Genomic DNA, 22,970 nt, shown 5'->3' with positions numbered 1-22,970 from the left:
GTTACACAAAACAAAGAATCCTGCCAAAAACAGAAAACAGCCAGGAGAAGTAAGGAGTGTAGTAAGTCGTATAAAAACGTTGTAGTAAGTACCATTTTTAGTACTTTCTTTCTATTGGATAAACAACAAAAAAGAAAATTCCTCTTGTGAAATTGTTATCGTTATCGACAAATTGATATTCTGTTATCTTTGTAATCCGGGAGAAAAAAATGGAAAAACCTGGAGCACAATATTAGATGAGTCTAAAAGACGGGCCAAACCAGGAGTATGTTTTAGTTGTAGAGAGGTCAAAGAAACAGTATCGGCTACTCTATTTTAAGTTGAGTTGATTTGTTCAAATACCAATGAAACATCAACACATGATTCACATTAAATTCAAAATATGAGATGTGTTTACAGACTAAATGCAAATATCTAGAATGTATATATATGCATTTATGACATTCAAAAAGCTGTTGATTATGTAGCATTAGGAACTGTGGTTTACTAATGGTCGGCAAAAGTCAAAAGCATATTATATATAGTACGCATTAGTACAAAAAGGTTTAAATGACCAAGGAATGACCTCATGTAATAACTGGACAATAGGAACACGTTTTGTTGCTATTTTCTTTGATCTCATAAGATAAGATGTTTGGAACATATTGTTTTGAAAGGGGTGACATGTAAATCTTTCACTTTCTTTGAACTTACAGCATCAAACTTATTTTCAACAAAATATGTTTTTATTTCTTTGTTTACATTACTGAACTTAGTTTAAAACAGGTCAGAACCATAATTTAAACACAATATTTTCCTGAAATTGGTGTCAATGGTAAAAACTCCTCAACAATAATTCAACGTTGAAACAAAAGCGACAAAAAGAGATCTATATAGAGTATCACGGTGTGACGTCACAACAACAGAGGGCGCTGCATGGTTGCTAGCCAACCAAAAAATGCGTTCAGCGCTACTATGTTGATAAACTGTAAAGATCTGTATTTCTATCAAATTATGTATCTTAGCTTAATTAAACAAAAATTTAAACTGTAGTTGAAGAATAAATAGATTATTAAAAACAAATATTTAGTGATCTTTTGAAATTTTAGTTTGTTTTTATTGAAAATTATTAAGTTTTAAAATGACTACTTCAATAAGCCTATGCCAAACCATTGGTGACCTTGGAGTCACTCAGGCAGGTTGAACGTATTTTTGGTTGCGCTAGCAACCACGCAGCGCCACCTACCGTCGTGACGTCAGCACCGTGATACTCTATACTACTGTACAACAGAAATTAATTAATTCTCAAAATCAAAAAGTAGAATAGAGATAATATTTTTCAACTAAATGTTTTTTTTTTTAAATCCTCTCTTAAACTCCATTCCTGGAAAAACATTTAAATGCTGTGATACAGATTATTCAATAATATTCAATAATAATAACAATTCAAAGACCTACAAAATTGTGAAAATAACGAACATAGATCGAAGAGTCAACTCATTCAATGAAACTCATAAAATATACCATAAGACAAAAATATTTTATAGGCTATAAACATATTTTGTTAAAAAACTCATAAATAATTTCTATCATAAAATCAAATTTAGAAATCTCAAGAAGTTACAAGCACTTGCTTGGGAATTACTTAAAGCAATCTAGATCTGAAAAAATATTTCTAAAAGCATAGGCAAATTCACAACATGATTATGATTATTAAACATTAGGTAGAATACGAATCTGATGACGGGGAAATCCAACAAAAAAATCACAGAAAAAATAATCCTTCAGGTCTTGTACAAGACTTAAGATCAGGCCTACCACCATTGAATAGAACCCTAAACAGTTTGTAGACTTACGTAACATATTTGAGCTACTGTAATTTGGTATGCATCACAGTATACATACCTACGCAAAAATGATGATCAAAATGTCTTACAGTATGTATGATTACTGTATAGGTGTTGATACCATTTTTGTTTATTTTAACTTCAGGATAACTTTCAACAACAATTTCAATGAAATTATTGTTTATATAAATACTAATATTTGATGTTAGGGTGGCTTAACAGTAAAAAAAAGGCAAGTCTCATGTTCATTCTGAAAGTAGGGAAAGGAGCTTTTAGGAGCTCATTGTATTAAGCCTTAGCATTATGTGGTAGGGTGGCCAATTTCTTTCCACGTCGACTTTTTCTCCCTAGCATTTTCAATCAGGTACAGTACTCTTTTACAGCTGAGTGAACTGGGAGTTGTCGGGAAGTGAACTCGGGGCTCTCTGTATGACAGTCAAGTGTCCTGACCACTCGGCTACCCAACTCCGCTTAACACTAACACTAACAGTAGACCTACACAAATAATAATAATAACAACACACAAAATAACACTGAAATGGAAACCAAACGAAAAGCTATACATACACAGATTTGCACATCTATTGTTTTAAAGGCTTTAGGGCACACAGTGTGAACAACTCATCATTATATTATGATACACTGCAGATAATAGACAGTGTTTTAAATTACTTATTCATGATTTTAATCACCGTATTTAGTTTAAAAAATGTGTTCCTCCTCAATGGAACGCAAATTAAAATTCTTACACACTTTTCTTTCAGCCGATTGTATTTTTATTTTTCAATTACAATAATCCAACTTATATATTTTTTCAATTCCACATGGATCCTAATGCTTTTAGAGGGTTGTTATAAAGTCAATGACCAAACTTAAAGAGTTGTTGCTATAGTGATATAAGTAACAATCATCAGTGTAAAGTGTGATGGTGTCAACAGGTTATTTAAGATGCAAGGTAACACAGAAATTCATGAACTTGAGATTCGTTTTCAACCGACACATACTCAATCCTAAGTACTATTTCAATCAGAGTGCAACAGCCAAGAAGTTTTAAAAAATGATTAAGTATTCTTGACTGTTTGTATGGTGAATAGACGTGGGTGTAGTAAGTTTATAGGAAGTAATGTGTTTCATAACACATCTAATGTGATTAGCGAAAGCTAGGCCCCAGGCCCACAAAAATTACAGTGCCCACAATTTTGCCGCAGCTTTTGAACAAAAGTTGTTGACTAACATGCAATGTACCCCCTGAACTTGCAATATAACTGTTTAATCAATATTGAGGATGGATTCAAATAATGGATGGCACCTGATATGTAAATTTGAATCAACCAATCAAATGCTAAGTACACATTAGGTGTGTTATACATAATAATTTGTATAACTTTCAACAATCTATGAATGACACACAACTAATGTATTAAAACGAAATGTATTAAAACGTTTTTTTTATATCAAACTATTCACTATTTAAAGCATTAAAAATAGAAAATAGCCCAAGGTTTACAGGCTCTACGCACTACAGCCACTCTACAAGCGTTAAAAACATTTGATGTCATAGGCCTAAGCTTATTTCATTATTCCATAATGAATTTGGCTTAAGATGTGACTAAATTTCTAATCATTATCAAGTATACCACTTTAGGGCTATTAGAGGCAAAGACTAAAGGATTATTGCTAATCTAGGTCAATCAACACAGTTATAAACAATGTACTCATTGTCCTAAACAACATTAATTTTTAATTACAATATTTTGGTGAATAGAGAGAGTACTTAAAAGGTACCATTATTATTTATTTATTTATTTTATTTATTTTATTTATTTTATTTATTTTATTTATTTTATTTATTTTATTCATTTCAGCCACATTAAAAACAACACTCATCAATACCATTTTCACAGCTGCAAAATGTAACAACTTGTAACCAGGTTTGCATATACTGTAGTGTGAAAACAATTATCTGTAAAATCTCCTGGGGACCCCTTTGAAATCTCGGGAGAGAAACACACTGATGAGAGGCCTGTTCTTTTCTTCTGAGATGTCCCAACTTGTAAAATTGAATTTACGCGGATGTGAAAAGGGTATTAGTGTGCCTGGAGTGGCAAAAGACGTTGGAGGACCACTGTCACTGTAATACAAACTTTATAAAAATAGTATATCAACTATATTTCTATACTCTATACATTGAAATAAGGTGGAGGGTCTATTGTATAAACTCCATTCATGAAATTTAATTTCCAGAAAACAAATATTGACTCACATTTTATAAATATTGTCTGCAAAAACAAACAATAAAATTTAAAGTTTCTTATGCAGTGTCCTATTATTGTTTCTATATTTTAATTTGTTTAAAAAAATGTGATGTGCCCATATTCCGTGTTAAAATAAAGTATTTATTATTTTTATTATTATTATTATATATGGACATGATGATGTCATACCACTACAATATTTTGGAATATCACTACCATATTTGGGCACATCACACTTTTTTGATAGTGTAGACAGAGTTTTAAGATCTTTCTTTGATCCTGCCTTCTTTATTTTTCTTTTAAAGTACCTACAACTACTGTATGTTTATATTAAGTAAGTAAGGTGTAAGGTGGGGGGGGGGGGGGGGGTTGAATTTAGTGATTGGTTGTGTTGATTAAGACTACCGTAGTAATCATGTACTGTATTTAAATTACATGTTGTACTTGTTATATTTGGAGAAAGGAAGGGAGGGGAATGAATGAGTTTATTACATGTTACCGTATGTAGATTAAGTAAGTGTTAAAGTATGTTTGTGTCTATCTTATGCTTTCATTTATTATACATTTTTTGTTGGACGCACCTTCAAAATGTGAAGTGTGCCACTGTTACAAAAGTGAAGTTCCGAAATAAATTATAAATTATAAATAAATTATGAATTATAAATAAATTATGAAATATAAATAAATTATGAATTATAAATAACTATGTACTTCTCTCTTTATGTAATATATTGCATTGAGTACTGAACTAGTAATACCATTATGTAACATTATATATTCAGTTATAATAAGAAATGTACATAAATAAATTAATCACAGATTTGTATAATAATAAATACACAATGATTAGACTTTATACCACAGCCATAAAACATCCTATTTAATATGCCTGCGTTCCATAAAAATGTATTCAAACAAAATTAGCATCGCCAACTGCTGTACTTTATTGATATGTTGAAAATATTTGCATTAACATAAACTGAAATATATTGTACAATGATGAAGATGATGTTTACCAACCACTTTCCATGCTACTTCAAATAAATCGATTCTCCCCATGTGGCGGCGTAAGCCCTAGTTTTATTTTCATCATCTGATATACACTAAAGAGTTCCTTTGCAACACATTTTGTTGAATATAAGACGATATAAATCCGAAACAAAGTAGGTTGGATTATATAGGTATTTCCTTAAGCAATTATTTATTTTTAAATTGAGAGGTATAAACTCCTCGGTGTGTACTATATTACAGTATAAAAGATTAAACAAAATGATTGCGAGTGTATAGAACGTGTCATTTGATACTGTTTACTAAGGTTTGCACACACAGATGTCTCGGAAAGGACGGCTATGTTTACACGCTTTTTTCCCTATCGGATTTAAATTGCGGCCTATCAGAGTTACATTATGGATTGGCTTGTTCCACATGAAAACATAAAAATTACATCCGCTGCAAAAAAATATCCAAATATTTTTTTGACTATTTTTATATTGCTTTGATATTAAAATAAAATATAATAAATTTAATACTTTTCCCTTGCCAAGACATTTTTCAATCTTTTTTTTAATCAAAATTCTATTTTGCAAAGTAAAAACTAAACTGATTTACTTCACAAGGTATAATAAAGAAAACATTTAAAAATCAAATTATTCAATTTAAGCTCAGTTTACTGTATATAATCAAACTTTATTTGACAAAAAAATGTGATGTGTCCATATATGGACATGATGATGTCATATCCCTACCATATCTGGGCATATCACTATCTTATTTGGGCACATTACACTTTTTTTTTCAAACTAATTTGATAGTGTAGACATAGCTTTAGGAAGGTTTACTGTATGATATACTGAAGAAAAAAGTTTTTTTTATACCATTGTCATTCTTGTCATTGTCATTCTTTATCATTGTTCTAGATCTCATAATAAACTTGATAGTGTGACAAAGTATTTTGAGTTGCTAAAGTGACAAGACAAGAAAGAAAGATTGACCTTTACAAATCCACTTAAAAATGTCATTAACTATCATTAAATGTCATTAAATAACATTAAACGTCATTATGATATCATTAATTGATTGATTGAATGCATAATAAGTCTGTCACTTGTTTTACAATAAATTATTTATTTCAATCATTTTAATGTTAGAAATGTTTTTATCTATACAGAATTTCAAATTGAATGATTACAAAAAATAATGTGACAATGACATGAAGGAGATGATGGTAGATATCAAACTATCAAAGTTTAATGGTTGAATATATGCAAATCAGTTATAGCTGATTTAAAATAAAATGTAACAACATATTCATTAACATAGAGCAGACAGAATAATATTATCAGGCATCATTCCAAGCTGTGAAGAAAAGAAATAAACTCCTATTCACACAGAGAGTTGTGCTTTAATATGGCCAGCTTATCTGTTTAAAAAGGACCCAAAAGCTTTTGTAAGACCGCTTCTAAAGCTTGGTTCCCACTAGAACGTAACGCAAGGACGTAAACGCAACGCAAGCGTTTTAACCAATGACAAGCGAAGTTATAGACAGTTAGCAATCACAAGCGAATAAGCCATCACTTGTGATTGGTCAATTCACTTGCGTTGCGTTATGTCCTTGTGTTGCGTCGCTAGTGGGAACCACGCTTGAACCTAGTCAAATTCCATTACTATCACTGTCAGAAGCCTGATCTGTGTGAAAGGGCTTCCCTTTGACTGGCATTGGTAAAATTCTATGTCAAAACAAGGAAATTTACATCTCCTCCCTGGTCAAATAGGGCTTAAAGCTCAGATACAGACATGAATGTGAAATATAATATCTGGTTAACTGTACATAACTCAAATAGTTGTAATAGAAATCAAGATGAAAAAACATGAATTTCCATTAAAATGGTCAAATACAACACATTTTGCTATAAAAACCAGGAAGACTTTTTTTTTCAGTAGTTAGGTAGTTTCCATTATTACTCTCAGTCAGAAGCCTGATTTTTGTGAAAGGGATTTGGACTATAAGCATTGGCGAAATCTTGTGTGAAAAGGGCTTTAAGCTCAGCATTAGAACACATGAAAGCAAACCAAGCCTTCAGCGATGAAGTACTTGCCTCAGTTTCGCTAATTATACTGTAACATGATGTTTCCTCCTGGTCACTCTTATAACAATATTGCTACAATTCTGTGTGAAAAGAGTTTAAGTACAGCATTAATGAACAGATTAAAATGCATTGCTCTCTTCAGCTATTATACCGTAACATGATACAGTATCTAATTTTCCTTAATAAGAAGATGATAATAAAATTATTCAATCTACTGCTTGCCAGAATTTAATTTATGGAAATTAAATAATTTAAAAAAAATTTTGCTTTGGGCATGATGCGAATAAATGATCAATTTGTTTTGCTTAATTAATTTTTTTCTTATAAATTATTTGTTATTACAAAGAGTATATGACAAGGATACCTGGGGTATTAACAAATTAAAATATGGGATTACACTGACTGTATGCTGGAGTGTATTGGTACATTCTGTTCAATAAATCGATATAACGCAGTTCTCTAGGTCTGCCTTTTATAGCCTGTACAAATTTAAAAATACTATGACTTTTCATCAATAAATTAATCATGAAATATCAAATTGTTAAATATAAGTTTAACTTTAACTAGTTCTGGTGGTGGAACAAGTCTTCTCGGATAAGAACTATAAACCGTAGGTCCAGTGTACACAGTTATAACCTGTGTGCACTTTAAAGAACCCAGTTCATTATTCGAAAAGAGTAGGGGGTTACCCTGGTGAACTGGTTCACAAAATAGCCCCTGTATCAGGGGGATTACAACCTATCTGATAGGACAGTGATTAATTCACTATTGGTAATACTTGGCCACATTGCCTAAAGACATGAAATAAAATAAAATAAATAAACAAGGTAGCAGGGGCGGGATCAGGAGCGCTAACATTATGTTAATATAGTCTGTAAGAAATAGATATAAAAAAATAGTTCATAATTCAATTTAACAGTCAAAGAGAGAAGCCCGCTACATTATGTTTAAATAGTTTGTCAAAAATAGACATTAAAAAATAGTTCATAATTCCAGTTAACAGTCAAAGAGAGAAGCCCGCTACATTATGTTTATAATCTGTCAAAAATAGACATTAAAAAATAGTTCATAATTCCAGTTAACAGTCAAAGAGAGAAGCCCGCTACATTATGTTTAAATAGTCTGTCAAAAATAGACATTAAAAAATAGTTCATAATTCCAGTTAACAGTCAAAAAGAGAAGCATGCGCTCCAAGCGCAACCCCCCTGGATCCATCGCCGAGTAGAATAACATACTGAAATAATAAAAACAATATTTGTTTAGGTTCTTGTTTTTTTCAAGAACTATTGTATGCTGGCTATGCTTTCTAAAGCACAGCTAAAGGCGCTATTTTACAATGCAAATTCAATGAAATGTATGATGCATTTACTTGGATTAGCTGCCAAGCATGCAAAGTAAAATATTAAAAGCAACTTGTCTAAAAGCCTTGTCGTTCTTAATCTGTTCAAGTATATATTCTCACACCAACTTCATTTTCCTATTGTAAAGCTCTGTCTACACTATCAAACTTTATTTGACAAAAAAAATGTGATGTGCCCATATATGGACATGATGATGTCATTACTACCATATTTGGTCATATCACTACCCTATTTGGGAATTTCTTGTCAAACCAGTTTGGTGGTGTAGACAGAGTATAACTCTATTTTTGCATTTTCTTTCACAGAAAAACCTAGCAAAAATTGAATTTTTGGAAAAGAATAATTGGAAAATTAAACACTGATAGATCTTTTGATTTGCATAATCAAAAACACTTGGGAGACCTTGAAAATGTAAGATATAACAACAGTATATTGTAGTACTATTATACACTTACAGTACATAAATATCTATTATTAGAAAGAGGGGTTGAGATAGAGGTTGTATGTTTATTGTTATCTGCAATTTTGGGTCCAATATTGCAGCCAAAATTGAACCTAACTTCCCCACTTCAGGTTGTTTGTTCGTGAAAGAAATGTTTTCTATTGCATGAATCCATACACAAGGAGTATTAAATTGACTGCAATTGTACTGGGAAGATACTACTGAATTAAAAATTAAACTCTACAGCAGATAATAAATACTGTATAGTATTTACAAATATTTATGACTTTAAAATAAATTACTTAAATTCTAATGGATATAGAAAGAAAGTCTCAAATGGATTTTTAATTTTTAATTTGTAACATTCTCTTTAATATGTCAAGGCTATATACCTAGATTATAAATGAAATTTTAAAACAAATTTATGTAAACTAAATATATACGATGTACAATATCTGAAATGGCAAACCTTACTATGTGTCCTTGATAAAGACAATTTTCAATAATTAGTTCCCTGTCAACTTTCTGTTGTGTTCAAACAGTATTTTGTTTATTTTGATGTTTGATAGCCAGCAGCAAAAAACTTGTCAAATTACGAGATGTAACTTTCCAACAATCTTTTTTAGATGTAGCCGCAAAGTAATTCGCTAATGAAGAACGGACAATTTCAAGTGTAAACACGGAGTAACGTGATAAAATCATCGAACTTGAGAATAATTTTAACAGCGTTCTTCTTAAGCTGATAAAACCATAGAATAAAATTAGTAAAAATGAAATGTTATTGTTGGCAGGAACGACACCAATTTGGTTACATAATGTACGATTATTAAATAATAAATTATTTTGCGATCACACTTATATGAAATAAATTGTTGAATGGATTGGTGAACATAATGGGGGAGGAAGGGGGGTGTTGGGTTGGCTGGGGACTACTACTTGTTTGTGGTCCCCCTCATTTTTCAGTGGCAAACACAACAACATTTTTGCAAAGAAGCCACTTCCTTCTGTCAAATACCATCTTTTAGGTTTTTTTGCCTTTGTCAACATTTAAAATGGATTTGATCACTTAACTAATATATTCTTAGTACAGTTTTTAGCTGTAACATATAAATTCAAAGCAACATTTAAATAGTCTTTATTGATTGATTAAATTAAAAAATGTGTCCACAATAACAATGATATTTAAAGTCATATTCTATTTAGGGATCAAATTAGAAGTTAAGAAACTCATCATTTAAATATTTCATACACATCTAACAGCAAGTAACTCGCCAATACAGGATAGAACTAAATGCCACAGCTGGTGGCGTGTTGTGTTTTTGGAAATGAAATAATAAAAGACAAAAAAAAGATGAACTAAACAATTGTCACGTGTAGTGGAGGGGTTAGGATGGAGGCCAGGATTGAACCCAAGGACCAGGGATTGGAAGGCAAGCATTTTATCCAACAAACTACCTGCTCCAATACAATCATTTTTCACAAGAAAAACAACTTTAAACTTAAGCAGATAATTAAACTGAAAAATACTAATTCTTTGAAAATATGTACCTATTATTTATATATTTACAAATATGGAGACATTTAAATATATTTGTGATGAACTTAGTTAGAATCAATAATAATCAAATAATTTAAGTTTTGCTCAAAGTAGGTCATCTGCTGACCATAAGAAGTTTTTTTTTATTGTTAAATGATCTATACACTATCAAAATTATTTTTTTCCTCGAACAGGTGATTTTCTATTTCTGTATAAAATGTCAACAAAATTTACAACAAGAGGCTACTAAAATGCATACAAGTACTATTGTTTTTGACTAGAGCTGCACATTAGCTGGGTCAGCATATTACACTACCTAGATTAACTTAACACAAAATTCTATTTATTTATCCGTTATTAAACAATTACAAAATCCTCCAGATTTAAATAGATTAATTATAGTTCTCTTGGGAGAAACAAACTGTAATAAATACTAGCAAAACATTACCTAAACATAGTAACAGAATATTTATATTAAGAACATTGTGTAGTTGAGCATTTTTTTTATGTCACATTAAAACCATGTTTCAACCACAATAAGTACACATTAATGGTAATAACATTATCAATATACATTATCTATATCACTGCATCAACCAACACGCTCATCACTCACGATTATCCAGCCCACGGCAACCAACACACTTAACATCTCATCCAAAGGACGAGGTAATAAGATACCAGGGAGAAACTTGTAGGAAAAACAAGTTCAATTCTACCACAATGCAATCTCGCTAGTTTAATCAAGATAATCTGTCATCATTGAGCAGTTTTAGAATAATGAACGACGATGTACTCTCAAATTTTTTTTCTCTTTCTCTTATAATTTACATAAATAATGTATTTGGTGCATAATGGCTTCATAGTATTGCTGATAATTATGTTAATAGTTAAGCTTTCAATACAATATATTTTTTATGTACAATATATATATTTAACACAGAACCATATATGCAAAACAGATTGTTGTCGATATTTGATTATGTTAAATGCTTTATAAATGTTAAAATAATAAATAAATAAATTTATAATTCTCTAGATGGTTATGTTTTAAAGGATGTAACGCTGTAAAAAGTACATAATTATCATTAACATACATTTGAAATAACGAATGTAATTGTAATGGATACTTTATTTTATGGTGACAATATTTATGCGATTCAATATTTACGATATATGGTACACAGTACTTGTTTAACTTATGATAGAATATTGTTGTGGTTTTATGATTTTTATGTCACTTCTTAAATTACTCATATTATATTTATGGTTTTCTGTATGATTAAGTTTTATCTATAATGGTATTATTTATGATATTAAAAATAGTAGTCATAATAAATGAATTGATTTACGTATTAATAATAATAATCATATTCCATTAAATTTGTAATCATAATATTTAATCATAACTGTATATATTTATGAAACTTTTATTGCATGGAATTTATTTATAATAATAATATTGCTTTATTTATATTTTATGCGATTATTTATGATACAGTTGTATGGTTATTATATGGTTGTTATGTATAATAATTATTGTATTATTGTTTTTTATTTCTTTATTTCAATCACACTCATAACAAGATCATGCAATTCAGTCATGAGTGAATTCATTTCTGAGTGTATTTATCATTTTTGAGTTTTCCTTATCTTCAAAATGCTGAGAACTGTTGATATTAATAAATGTAAATGAAATAATTATATTTCATGATTCTTATTTATCATAATTTGTTTTTATTCATCATCATTTATTGTATTGTTTTTATTCATCATCATTTATTGTATCGTTTTTATTCATCATCATTTATTGTATTGTTTTTATTCATCATCATTTATTGTATCGTTTTTATTCATCATCATTTATTGTATCGTTTTTATTCATCATTATTTATTGTATCGTTTTTATTCATCATCATTTATTGTATCGTTTTCATTCATCATCATTTATTGTATCGTTTTCATTCATCATCATTTATTGTATCGTTTTTATTCATCATCATTTATTGTATCGTTTTTATTCATCATCATTTATTGTATTGTTTTTATTCATCATCATTTATTGTATCGTTTTTATTCATCATCATTTATTGTATTGTTTTTATTCATCATCATTTATTGTATTGTTTTTATTCATCATCATTTATTGTATCGTTTTTATTCATCATCATTTATTGTATTGTTTTTATTCATCATCATTTATTGTATTGTTTTTATTCATCATCATTTATTGTTTTTATTCATCATCATTTATTGTATTGTTTTTATTCATCATCATTTATTGTATTGTTTTTATTCATCATCATTTATTGTATCGTTTTTATTCATCATCATTTATTGTATTGTTTTTATTCATCATCATTTATTGTATCGTTTTTATTCATCATCATTTATTGTATTGTTTTTATTCATCATCATTTATTGTATCATTTTTATTCATCATCATTTATTGTATCGTTTTTATTCATCATCATTTATTGTATTGTTTTTATACATCATCATTTATTGTATTGTTTTTATTCATCATCATTTATTGTATTGTTTTTATTCATCATCATTTATTGTATTGTTTTTATTCATCATCATTTATTGTATTGTTTTTATTCATCATCATTTATTGTATCGTTTTTATTCATCATCATTTATTGTATTGTTTTTATTCATCATCATTTATTGTATTGTTTTTATTCATCATCATTTATTGTTTTTATTCATCATCATTTATTGTATTGTTTTTATTCATCATCATTTATTGTATTGTTTTTATTCATCATCATTTATTGTATCGTTTTTATTCATCATCATTTATTGTATTGTTTTTATTCATCATCATTTATTGTATCGTTTTTATTCATCATCATTTATTGTATTGTTTTTATTCATCATCATTTATTGTATCATTTTTATTCATCATCATTTATTGTATCGTTTTTATTCATCATCATTTATTGTATTGTTTTTATACATCATCATTTATTGTATTGTTTTTATTCATCATCATTTATTGTATTGTTTTTATTCATCATCATTTATTGTATTGTTTTTATTCATCATCATTTATTGTATTGTTTTATTCTTCATCATTTATTGTATCGTTTTTATTCGTCATAATCACAACATTATATGGTTGATACTTATGATAATAATGATGCATATTTTCTTATTCATGATCATATTACTGGAGTGCATATTCACATCCATTATTTAAGTCATAATCAGTTGTTCACAGATTTTTTAAATGTATATGTAAGTAATTACTAAAGTGAGAATTTTCATCCATCATCTCACGGTACGATGCAACCCCGACCCATATTCAAAGTTTAAACAGTTTTCATATTTCAATATATATGCTATAGTATATTTGACCCGTTTTCTTATTATTGATTGTTATTTTTATGTTAAAATTGTGTTTGAAATTATTTGACGTTTTTATTGTTAGTATTAACAACAATAATAATAATATCCTGGATTTATATAGCGCCTAATGTTGTGAAACCTTTTAAGCGCTGAACATATTTAACGACCATACAGTATTTTAAGAGGTGATCCAGCGAGCGTGAGCTGATTTTACACGGTCCGCAAAAAGAAAACAAATATGTATGCGAATCGCGACTCAATATTGTGATATAAATTCTAGGTTGACAAAAATGAAATCTCCATAATACTGTAAATCTGCTTAGAAAGATTGTTGAACTTCTGCATATTTGGAATTGGAAAGAAACACTTGATGCGAGTGAGAGAGCCAAGTACAACACAGGTTAAGGAGGAGGAGCATACAAGAACTTGTATACCATAGAACAACATTTATTTCTTAAGCTCTGTCTACACTATCAAACTAGTTTGATATGGCCAAATATAAGTAAGGCGTGTGGCGCATTGTGTTGGGATGTTCAACTTCTGATTGTGAGATCGAGGTTTGAATCCAACTCTCGTCGCATTACTTGTATCCTTAGGCAAGATACTTACGTTTGCTTCTCTCCACCCAGGTGTATAAATGGGTACCCGGTAATAGATGAAGACACAACTTTGCGCTGATTACTAGCTGTATTATGGGCGTATGTTTCAACATGTTTGATCCAAAAAAATGACTGGGGTAAAAATGTTTAGCGCTTAGAGGTTTCACAACAGGCACTATATAAATCCAGGATATTATTATTATTAAATATGGTAGTGATATGAAATCATCATGTCCATATGTGGGAACATCACATAAAGTTTGATAGTGTAGACAGAGCTTTATTAACGTTCTTATTTTCTTTTTTATTTAAAAAATAATTTGCAAAAAAAACACTGAATTGAAACACATAATGTATAGTGCACAATTGTAAACAAATATGATTAAAACTCCGATAAATATGAACTAAAATTTTACTTACGATTGCAGCCTCCCTGTAAACTTTCAGAATCTTCGTCAGATGGCTCTCGACATAACATTATCTTGCCAAGATCACGGATCTCACTAACTTCAATAGGGGTTAGCGTATTTTCAACAGTCCCTTGTAAAAAAAATATCAACAATTACATTTTTATCTGCATCATCCCTACCTGGTTGTTTCTGGTGTCAAAAACATTAATTGGGTCAAGTTTGTATGTTTTTGCCGATGACATGGATGTAATGAAAAATAGATGGTGAAATAGAAAACTCAGTCATGCATGCAATTTACAACTTTAAAAAAAGACGTACATTCATCCAAGTGGGGCGAGAGATCTAGGTCTAGGCAAAGTGTGAGTAGTTAATGTTAAAACAAATTCTGTAAAACGTAATTAATCTCATGTATACTTTTACGTGTGTTAACTAGTATCAGTAAAGCCATAATATGTGTTGTTTTTGTAAACTTTATGTGTTTCATATGGACAGTTTGTCTGAAATAAAGTTGAATTGAATTGAATTGTAACAAAACCAAAAAGAAAGGCAACACAGATTTTTTCAAATTTTGGGTCAGTTGGCCTTGGCCAACAATTTTCTTAGGCCTTAGCTTTGTAATACCTTTTTTACTGCAGTCTTTATCACCAGCTTGGTCCAATAATGTTTTATCAACATCACTAAGTAACTGTTCATAGTCTTTTGTCTGTCTTCTAACAGTTCCCTCTGGCAATGGAACAATCTCTCCAGTGGCAAAAACTTTACTTAAACGTTGCTCTGAACTGCATTCCTCTTCTTTACTCTCAACATCTTCCGATTCTTTACATTCTTTCTTACTACTTTCCTCTGTAGGTGTAGAGTCATTACTTGTTTCCTCTTTATCAAAATCTTCTGTTAAATCTTTTGGTTTTTCATTGGTCGTTGAATCCTCAAAACCATCAATTATGGAAGAAAAACGTTCTGTCTTCTTTTTAACAATTCCTGGTTCAAGACCACAAATGGTCGGGGAGAGTACTTTAGATGGTGGTTGATCTGAGCTATTTGAATTAGTCGATTGCGGGTTTAGTTTATCTTTTGATTCTACTTTATTTACATTGTAATCAGTTTGTTGCTCCTGGTTACCTAATTGAATTATTATTGCAGGGTTTGTGTCATCACCACTTTCTTCTTCAACTCTCATTTTCGCAAGTTCACTACTCATTCGTTTGACCTCTCCAGCTAAAATGTTATCACTGTCCACATTTTGGATCTCTTCACTTCCGGGACGACTCCTCATTTTCTCCGAGCGCACTGCCGGAGGACTCGCCTCTTTGACGTCTTTCAACCGTTCCTCAATGTCTTGCTTTTGCTTCAGAACAGTTCCTGGATTCCATGGAATGCTTTCGAGTTCATATTTCTTTGTGGCATTCAATTGCACATCCCCTGTGTCACCCTCGATGGTGGCATCAGCATCACATTCTGGCACTTTACTGGTGTCTACATCCTCCGGACTGAACACATCTGGTGTGGGTAACGATGGAGCGTTTTCAGTGACGGTCACCAGAGCATCTCCTAATGAATTTGGTCGTTTGGTAATTATTAAGGTATCAGGTTCACTTCCTTTTTGTTCAATTTGTTTAACAACCTCACCCACACTTAATCTGTTGGCAGTTATGTCTTCACTGGTTTTACAGCTTCCGTCCAGTGACACAGTCTCAGAACTGCTGTCACTATCGCACTTTGTTGGTTCCACTTGGAAGCTGATGACTTCCTCTGCCGGTGCAGAATTTCGATCTTCCAAACACGGTTCTTGTACAGGGAAGTCTTTTCTATTGCACCAAGATTTAGAACGATGCGGTACATTTACTTCAGGAGTAAGTAGAAGGTCTTCGGTGCTGGAAAAGATCTCCGATGTGTCATGAGCTTCCGAGCTACAGGCACTAAGTGAACTCTCAGACTTGCTACGCCACAGTGGGTTAAGTCGTTGGTTACTATTACACAATAAATATAAATATAAATGAAAAAAAGTTGTAAATATCCAATTGAGTTTGAACAGACAGCACAACAGGTCTTCAAAAACCAGACTATTTTTGGGGCCCAAAAGATTCCAATTATCTCCCAATTTTTTTAACCATTAAAAACACATGCCGTAATACCAGAATATTTGGAAAACCAGACATATTAGGCCAGCCCAAAGTTGTCCAGTATCGTTTTGTATTGACTGTATTAATATTACTATTACTGGTTCATATTTTCTTTTTCAGTTAATATATAAATATACATGATATATATTTTGGTACATCTTTTGAAAAAAAACCGAAACCTTATTTTTTATCAAAAGATTTGACATAGATGTGATTGCAAAGCATATAACTGAAATCAAACAGAAGATTTTACCTGGCATCTAGAATTCCTTGGTACTCAACTAGCTGGTTCATAAAGGCACTGTTGGGTTTGATACATTTTCGTTTACCCTTTACAAAATCGAATGCCCGCTTCATTGGCCATTTGTACTCTTTCATGATATAAGCTATCACCTAAATGAAACCAAACAAAATAAGATTCAAAATGTTAGTCAATATATTAGTTTCCGGCACTCTACCAAAGTGGGTTGTACCTGTATTAATGCAGTTACAGTATCTCTATTCTATATAATCTTTTTTAAAGTAATCTGGGGTCTATATCATACAATCCTCCTAGTTTCCTGAGACCCCATTTCATAATTTTCCTGAAACATTGTACATACTATCTTTTTCTTGTGATTTGTGATTTGATGAATAAATGTATTTGTATTTGCAAGCACTGTATTTTTTAGTAACTTTATTTATTTTTATTTTATTCAGTTCCCAACCAACAGGTTGAAATTACTAAGGAATCATGTTAAAATTATTCTACTGCAGTAGCCAGAGTAATACTGCAGTAATGTATGATTTTAGTTTTAATTTAGATGTTTATGAGGTAGCTGTAGTCACTGTATATTCTGTATGATTATACAAATATTGTTAAATAATTGGAAAACAGGTTAAAGAGTTAATACTGCAGTAACTGCAGAAGAATCATTTCTACATAGTCTCTAAAGCGTGGTTCCCACTAGCGACGCAACGCAAGGACGTAACGCAACGCAAGTGAATTGACCAATCACAAGCGATGGCTTATTCACTTGTGATTGCTAACTGTCTATAACTTTGCTTGTCATTGGTTAAAACGCTTGTGTTGCGTTTACGTCCTTGCGTTATGTTCTAGTGAGAACCAATCTTATGTAGAAATATTACTTACAGAGGAAGCAGATCTACTGATACCCATCTTGCAATGCACCAATATTTTGGACCCAGCCATTCTAAAAATACATTTGAACAAAATCATTAATACATACATTAGTTTAAAACTCTGTCTACACTATCAAAGTTTATGTTAAAAAAAATGTGATGTGCCCATATATGGACATGATGATGTCATATTACTGCCAGATTTGGGCATATCACTACCATTTATGGCCACATCATACCTTGTTTGTCAAACTAGTTTGACAGTGTAGACAGAGCTTAATTTTTTTAGTCTGTTAATGAGTAAATTAATGAATAATCAATTAACAAAATCAACGAAACAAAACAAATGAAATAGGTTAACTTACTTGGCACTTTTGATAAACTTATATGTATCATCCCAGTATTTCAGTAGATATGTGGATTCAATATCATATTCCCGAACATTATGATATGTTATGGTTGATGGAAAAAAGTTGTCGATTTCCTTGGTAATATTCAGAATGTAGCCAATTCTAGATAACAAACAACAGTACATATTGTTAATTTAATGTTAATAACCTGCCAAAAATAGATATCAAATAGTTCATAACTTTATTTCAGCTTTTGGTCAGATTTTTTGCCCTACTCTGACGTAATTTGTATTTTATACTAAGTACACTGACAATAATGCCAACAAACTCTCAAGTAGTTACAAACAATTACAATCCTGTGGTGCAGTACCCGCTGCTTACTTGGGCTAAAATCTAACCTCTAGTCATTAGCGCAAGCCTGGTGGTCTAGAGGTATGAACGTCAGTGTTCTGGAGGTCGTAGGTTCGAGTCCCACCTGAGAATTACATTTTCGCAAATATTCTTAATGTACTTAGTATAAAGTACACATTACGTCAGAGTAGGGCAAAACATCTGACCAATTACTCAACACCCTGACACAAGCTACTCCACAGTAGTTTCAATTACAATGTATTTTAGCTGTCAAAAGAGAGCGTGTACACTGAATCCTGTTACTACTATTTCAATGATTTATTACATAGTGCTTTAAGGTTTAAAACAATTCTTACTGATTTTCTTCTAACTCATCGTAGTTAGATGCATTCCACTCAGAACCCTGGAATAATAAAAACAGATCTGCATTAAAGCCAATTTACATAGATGAGGAGCGGTAATGGAAAGCGGAAACTGCATCCACCTGAGTGGAAAACGCCCATCCTCTCCGCATTTTGTATAAATGGTCATAAGAAATAACATAGATTCTATATTTTTATACGTCTGTGTAAATTTGCCTTTAGACATAGTAGATTCCTTCTTTAAATCCAATGTCCTAATTTAGGCTAGAATTCAGATACCAAGCTAAAGTGTAGTAATTTTTACTAAATTTTGTAGCCAGGCCATATGGTGAAATATATAATTTATGGTATCAATTGCAACAGGAGTTGGATAGCCGAGTGGTTAGGACACTTAACTGTCATACAGATAGACCCGGGTTCAATTCCCGACAACTCCCAGTCCACTCAGCTGTAAATGAGTACCTGGTTGAAAATACTAAGGAGAAAAAAGGCGGCGTGGAAAGGAACTGGCCACCCTACCACATAATGCCGAGGCTTAGTACAATGAGCTCCTAACAGCTCATTCCCCTACGTTCAGAATGAACACGGCACTCACCTTTACCTTACCTGTCTACTGAAATAAAATACATAAAATTATTTTAGCTTTTATAAGAGATAATAACCTTTGACCTTATGGTATCAGCAATATAGAATTAATGTATAGGATAAAAAGGCTTACTAGGTATAAGTAGTCAAATATAAGTGAAGGAGCATCGATCTGACCCAATATCAACAGCATCTGCTCGTCAATAAAGCCTTTGTATTCTTTTAAGTCTTTATCCATTCGATCTTCCAACTGTAGCCGAATCTGAAAAGAGAAAGTGAAAAAATTTAAACAGAAGAAGGTCAAACAAATCTAGAATTCATTTATTTGCAAGGAAATTAAACCATAGTCTACAGTGGCAAACTTTAGTTTGTAAACTGAAAAAATTTTGAGTTTGGCAAGAAAAGTGTCAGATATCCTTGGTCAGATATCTATCAAGAAGTTAGCATTAAGCTCTGTCTACACTATAAAACTAGTTTGACAAAAAAAGTGTGATGTGCCCAAATATGGTAGTGATATGCCCAAATATGGTAGTGATATGACATCATCGTGTCTATATATGGCCACATCACATAGTGGTAGTGTAGATAGAGCTTTAAATACCAAATTATTGGTCTAAATTTGTTCACCTGTCTACATGTTATTTCGTCGAGGTCAACCTCCAACATGATTTCTTTTAACTTCACTCGGATCAACCGGTGTAGAATGTCTTTCTCGGACGGTCGACATAGACCTGCATAGATTTCTTTGCTGAAAAACAAAAATAATCAGTTTTAGAAGGAATTTACCGTTTCAAAATTATGTAGAAGTTTATAATAAGGCAGCTGTAGTCACTGTATAAGCTGTATAATTATACAAATATTGTTAACAAAATTGGAAAAACAGTTTAAAGAGTAATCTATTTCAAAATGACAGTATACCCCTATTAAGAGTACACCTTCAGGACTCAACAAAGTGCCCACTTAAAGGGGGTGTTACCTGAATACGTGTTTGCTGTAGTTTAAAAGAATATGTTGCCTATTATTTGTTTTACAGTAGGAAGACGTCCTCTTAATAGGGATGTCCCCTATATAGATGTGTCCCATTAAAAGTACTGTAAATAAATAATATTGGTGGTAGAGAGTTATCTCTATCTATCAATTTTAAAACATGACTGAACTGAATAGGGCAGTATTTATGTGCACCAAGCACCATGAGAGTTGACCTCTACCTTGACCTCAATGCAAAATAGTACCTGCTACCATCATGTAACCATGATGTTTGGGTGTCATCCTATGAAAACACTGTTAAGCTCTGTCTACACTATAAAAAAAGTGTGATGTGCTCAAATATGGTAGTCATATGCCCAAATATGGTAGTGATATGACATCATCATGTCCATATATGGGCACATCACATCACATTTTTTGTCACATAAAGTTCATGTAGACAGAGTTTTAAACAGAAATGTTTATTTTCATTGTAACATACACAAAGCTAAGAATAGTGTGATGTTCAGGACGAAGAACAACAATATCCTTGATGTAATCCCATTCGTTGATACATGACTCAGTCGATCTAACACTGCTCCTGTAATACCCTGTCCAGGAATGGTTTAGTCCATCTGGGATGTAATTGTTTCGTCTGGCTCTCATACTCGCTCTGTGCAAGGCTTGGAATGCTGACCTAAGAGAATCAACAGTACATATAAAAGGCATACTGGCCATACATTTGTGATGAGAAGAAAGAGTTTTATGAGTAGATCTGCCAATTAATGTATAGCTTTAGGCTATTAAGAGTACAGTAGAGCACTTATTAAGGGGACAATTTTGAGACATAAGAAAGTGTCCTCTTAATACGGGTGTCTCATATATATTTACCCTCATCCAGGAAAGAGTTCCCATAAATAGTGATGTCCCTCACCAAAAGGAGAGGTTCTGGTGTATTCAAAATGAATTCTTGCATTGTGGAGCGTCTTTGTTTATTATTTATTAAAAAATTGTAAACCCATGGGTTCAAACGTACAGTATATACAAAACATTTGAAGCCAAACATTGTATGGTAGAGGATCTATACCATAGTTTGTTTATTTGACGTAAAAAAAAGACTACTAACCACATTGCCTGTACTGATACTGGTTTGTATATGCGAGTAGACGCTTGATTTGAAACACTAAAACCACTAAAAATAAAAAATAAACGATAAACCTAAATAAATATTCTAAATTTCAGGAAAGTTTAAGGCTCTGTCTACACTATCAAACTTTATGTGACAACAAATTGTGATGTCCACATATACGGACATGATGATGTCATATCACTACCATATTTAAGCATATCACTACTTGGGCACATCACACTTTTTTGTCAAACTAGTTTGATAGTGTAGACAGAAACATATTGTGAATAGAACGAAATAGATAAATAGTATTACTGTCGGTCCTCTCAAGTCTCCTGAAAATCGTGGGAGGTTTCCGATATTTTTAATCGTCTTTTTTTTTGCAATCATACTGTAGTGATGGTCTCAACAACTGAAATCGTATGATAGTACTAATAATAAAATTATTACTGCAGTAACTGCATTAGAATAATGTTGACCTGATTTCTTACCCATCGCCATCTAATACAATACAAGTAGTTGTATATATCTCTTGCACTAAGCCAATTGTAGAACCCTTCTCTCCTATATCTATACCCAATATAACATTCTCTTCAGTGTCTTCACGACCAATACACGAAACTAGAACCATGTATCGAAGTCGGCCCTCATGAATGCTCTCCAGGCGGACAGCCTGAAATAAAAAAAACATATATACCATATTGTAATTCTTAATACTAAAAATGAAAGCACTCGAAAACTGAATGAAGTATTAAATATATCAAGGAAAACTATATTCAAAAACCGAGAACTCACTACTTGATATTTCGGTCCATGTTAAAAGAATACAGAGGGCGAGCTATTTAATATCTTGTATGAAAGATACAGGTAAGTTAGATTATATAATCTTTTGTGACATGACCAATATATCAATTTTTATGAAATAAATAGGCATGTTTTGTAAGTGTATAGCTATTAGTATTAACACCCAAACATTCAGGACGATAACTTAAATATTGTGGATGCTATCGTGCTAAAAAACAAAGCAAGTATTATACTTTAAAAAAAATGTTCTGAAGAAATCCCATTCCTTGCATTTCTTTAAAATATGGTTGGATATTCTGAGATGATCC

The 22,970-nt window shown here is 31.4% G+C and overlaps 1 protein-coding gene and 1 long non-coding RNA gene across 6 annotated transcripts in view; one reads left to right on the top strand and one right to left on the bottom strand.

Annotated features, from left to right (window-relative positions):
* The window catches only part of LOC140044572 (protein phosphatase Slingshot homolog 1-like), a 71,926-nt gene that overhangs the window by 35,098 nt on the left and 13,858 nt on the right, over positions 1 to 22,970 (bottom strand). For 3 of the 5 annotated variants that reach the window (XM_072089139.1, XM_072089141.1, XM_072089140.1), the window contains exons 5-15: positions 22,350 to 22,531; positions 21,856 to 21,921; positions 21,232 to 21,426; positions 20,391 to 20,511; positions 19,897 to 20,025; positions 19,173 to 19,219; positions 18,481 to 18,627; positions 18,126 to 18,186; positions 17,247 to 17,386; positions 15,495 to 16,840; positions 14,884 to 15,003 (exon numbers count right to left, since the gene is read on the bottom strand). In XM_072089139.1, the coding sequence (XP_071945240.1) occupies positions 14,884 to 15,003; positions 15,495 to 16,840; positions 17,247 to 17,386; positions 18,126 to 18,186; positions 18,481 to 18,627; positions 19,173 to 19,219; positions 19,897 to 20,025; positions 20,391 to 20,511; positions 21,232 to 21,426; positions 21,856 to 21,921; positions 22,350 to 22,531 (2,554 nt within the window). Of the gene's footprint in view, positions 1 to 7,009; positions 7,248 to 9,395; positions 9,710 to 14,883; positions 15,004 to 15,494; positions 16,841 to 17,246; positions 17,387 to 18,125; positions 18,187 to 18,480; positions 18,628 to 19,172; positions 19,220 to 19,896; positions 20,026 to 20,390; positions 20,512 to 21,231; positions 21,427 to 21,855; positions 21,922 to 22,349; positions 22,532 to 22,970 lie in introns of those variants that run through there. The other 2 variants (XM_072089142.1, XM_072089144.1) reach the window with 2 other exon arrangements.
* LOC140044573 (uncharacterized) lies at positions 40 to 9,727 on the top strand. The gene is made up of 3 exons (XR_011844469.1): positions 40 to 84; positions 8,834 to 8,939; positions 9,597 to 9,727. It is a non-coding gene; the product is annotated as an uncharacterized lncRNA (long non-coding RNA).

This window comes from Antedon mediterranea, chromosome 3 (assembly GCF_964355755.1).
Source record: "Antedon mediterranea chromosome 3, ecAntMedi1.1, whole genome shotgun sequence".
Classification (NCBI taxonomy): Eukaryota; Metazoa; Echinodermata; class Crinoidea; order Comatulida; family Antedonidae; genus Antedon; species Antedon mediterranea.
The sequence above is the reverse complement of the archived record's forward strand: the minus strand, read 5'-3'. Positions and strand labels throughout refer to the sequence as shown.